At 51.6% G+C, this 3,484-nt stretch overlaps 1 protein-coding gene across 1 annotated transcript; it reads left to right on the top strand.

Annotated features, from left to right (window-relative positions):
* Positions 1–1,348: 1,348 nt before the first annotated feature.
* On the top strand, positions 1,349–2,345 carry LOC106049303 (olfactory receptor 14C36-like). The gene has a single exon (XM_066984670.1). It carries the CDS (start codon positions 1,349–1,351, stop codon positions 2,264–2,266), a length of 918 nt encoding a protein of 305 aa, XP_066840771.1. The 3' UTR covers positions 2,267–2,345.
* Positions 2,346–3,484: the final 1,139 nt, after the last annotated feature.

The raw sequence follows: 3,484 nt of genomic DNA on the forward strand, positions 1-3,484 counted from the left end.
AGCTTCCTATTGCATTGAACTGAGACATAGACAGGTTAGTGACAAACCTTAGAAAACTCTTATCTCTGCTTTCAGACTACACCAGGGGTTTTCTGAGCTGTTCATTAAGGACCTGCCGACAGGGAGATGTCCCCAGAACTGTCCCTATCCCCGGGAGATGTCTGTAGGGCAGAGCTGGGCACACAGCTGGTGGGATGGGGTCTGTGAGCATGGACAGGAGGAGGTGTGGGGACAGAGAAACAGCTGCTGGAGGGACAGCTGCAGGCAGCAGGGACATGGGCAAGAAGTGAGAGCTCCTGCAGAGGATCGTTTACAGTCTTTGCTATATCCAAGATCCCTTGATCTGCGCTTGTGAATCAGCATCCTTGCCATGTACTTGTCATTGAATTCTGCACAGCTGTGCTAAAAGGGAGGCATTTCCATCTGCCCTTGGAGCTGGTGCCCTCCTATCCCAGCACAGCCCAGGTGATTTTCGAGCACAACCTCTGAGTGCAGCCATCCCCCAGCTGAGTGCTGCAAGCAGCTAGCAGCTGGGCACTAGGGGATGGACAGAGCAGCCCTCCTGGATGTGACCTCAACAACTGGGCCATGGAGCTTGTTTGACATTACCAACAACATCTTCCAGATGGGATGGGGTGTCTGAAACCCAAAACTCTGTGTAAGTAGACACATTTGCTGCATCCCCCCCCCCCCTCCCCCGCCACCTTCCTCTGTGGCAGAAGGCATCCTCCAGAGCTCTTTACCCTCAGCTGTCTGTGCAGGGCACATGGCACAGGGGTGTGAGGACAGGCTCTACCTCACCGACACCGCAGCCTCTGCACTGGGTTGGGTCCGCCCTGCCTGCCCATACCTGCTTGTCTTCCTTGCCCAGCGTGGCAGCTGGTGTTGTCTGATTCTGACAGGGAGTGCTGTGCAAGGAGGGTGAAGCAGGAGGAGATGCTCCCTGTTCTCTCCTGCCATGGCAGTCTGCAAGATGATTTCATCTCTCTGGGTGGAGAAAGGAAGGGAAGACTCACATGGAATCACACAGCCAAACAGCCCTCACTCAACAGAGGGATCCCCTTCCCTGGAACCCTCCTTCAAGCACATGACTCTGTTGACACCTCTGTGTACCACTGCTCTGGAGCAGCGATGGCCCATGGAGCTGATGGGCAGAGGCGGCTGCTGTGTACAGGACACTCAGCTATCACACAGCAGGGCTCCAGACAGGGAGAGACACAAAGGTCCCAGAGAAAGAAAGGCAATGTGAAGGCTTCATTGAAGAATCAAATGAGTATAGCTCAGAGCAATTTTCTCTAACACTCTATATTTTTTCTTCTTTGGCAGTGTCCCTGATGAAGGGCAGCAAATGCCCAACAGCAGCTCTGTGAGTGAGTTCCTTCTGCTGGCATTCGCAGACACGTGGGAGCTGCAGCTCCTGCACTTCGGGCTCTTCCTGGGCATCTACCTGGCTGCCCTCCTGGGCAACGGCCTCATCCTCACCGCCGTAGCCTGCGACCACCACCTCCACACCCCCATGTACTTCTTCCTCCTCAACCTTGCCCTCCTCGACCTGGGCTGCATCTCCACCACTCTGCCCAAAGCCATGGCCAATGCCCTCTGGGACACCAGGGCCATCTCCTATCAAGGATGTTCTGTACAGGTCTTTTCTTTTGTATTTTTTATGTCAACAGAATATTGCATTCTCACCATCATGTCCTATGACCGCTACATTGCCATCTGCAAGCCCTTGCACTACAGGAGCCTCCTGGGCAGCAGAGCTTGTGCCCAGATGGCAGCAGCTGCCTGGGGCAGTGGCTTTCTCAATGCTGTCCTGCACACGGCCAATACATTTTCCATGCCCCTCTGCCATGGTAATGCAGTGGACCAGTTCTTTTGTGAAGTTCCCCAGATCCTCAAGCTCTCCTGCTCAGAGTCAGACTACTCCAGAGAAGCTGGGATTATTGCTTTTAGCCTTTGTTTAATTTTTGTTTGTTTTGTTTTCATTGTGTTGTCCTATGTGCAGATCTTCAAGGCAGTGCTGAGGATGCCCTCTGAACAGGGCCGGCACAAAGCCTTTTCCACTTGCCTTCCTCACCTGGCCGTTGTCTTCCTGTTTGTCAGCACTGCCATGTTTGCCCACCTGAAGCCCCCCTACATCTCCTTCCCATCCCTGGACCTCGTGGTGTCATTGATATACTCAGTGGTGCCTCCCGCAGTGAATCCCCTCATCTATAGTATGAGGAACCAGGAGCTCAGGGATTCCTTGAGGAATCTAAAGCCTTGACATGTTTCGAAATCAAGAATCACAGAATCACAGAGTCATTGATGTTGGAAGAGACCTCCAAGATCACCTAGTCCAACCTCTGACCTAACATTGACAAGTCCTCCACTAAACCATATCATTAAACTCTACATCTAAATGTCTTTTAAAGACCTCCAGGGATGTTGTTGTGGTTTAACCCGGCCGGCAGCTAAGCACCACACAGCTGTTTGCTCACCCTCCCCTCTACCTCTCTGGGATGGGGGAAGAGAAACAGGAAAATGAAGCCTGTGGGTTGATACAGTTCGACTCATGGGCTATTCTCACCCAGTATTAAATCCCCTTGAAGTACACACCGGACCTCCCCATTCTTTTGCATTACCCACCAGTACATCCAGGTCCCTGAGCAAAAGCAATCCCACAAATGGCTTTGCCTTTTCCTGAGGCAGGAGTAGCCCAGACTGTCTTACCCAGCATGTTTCTTATGTGCACTACAGGGACTTTGTCTCCTTCAACAGTATGTAACAGGTTTGATTGGGCAGGTCCATCTCGGTTGGCAGATCACCTAGTGCTGACTAACCAGGTGGCCTTTGCCAAATGGGTATCCCAATTTTTGAATATCCCAGCACCCATTGCTTTCAGTGTAGTCTTTAACAGTTCATTGTATCATTCAACTTTCCTGGAGGCTGGTGCATGACAGGGGATGTGATACACCCACTCAATACCATGTTCTTTGGCCCAAGTGTCTATAAGGTTGTTTCGGAAATGAGTCCCACTGTCTGACTCAATTCTTTCTGGCATGCCATGTCGCCATAGGGCTTGCTTTTCGAGGCCCAGGATAGTGTTCCGGGCAGTGGCATGGGACACAGGATATGTTTCCAGCCATCCGGTGGTTGCTTCCACCATTGTAAGTACGTGGTGCTAGCCGTTGTGGGTTTGAGGGAGTGTGATGTAATCAATCTGCCAGGCCTCTCCATATTTATATTTCAGCCATCGTCCTCCATACCAAAGAGGCTTTGACCGCTTGGCTTGCTTGATTGCAGCACGTTTCACAATCATGAATAACCTGTGCTATAGTGTCCATGGTCAGGTTCACCCCTCGATCACGAGCCCATCTGTATGTTTCATCTCTGTCTTGGTGGCCTGAGGTGTCATGGGCCCATCGAGCTATAAATAATTCACCCTTATGTTGTGTACTGGGTCTGGCTGGGATGGAGTTAACTTTCCCTACAGCAGCCCATA

The sequence above is a fragment of the Anser cygnoides genome, chromosome 29, assembly GCF_040182565.1.
Source record: "Anser cygnoides isolate HZ-2024a breed goose chromosome 29, Taihu_goose_T2T_genome, whole genome shotgun sequence".
NCBI classification, from domain to species: domain Eukaryota; kingdom Metazoa; phylum Chordata; class Aves; order Anseriformes; family Anatidae; genus Anser; species Anser cygnoides.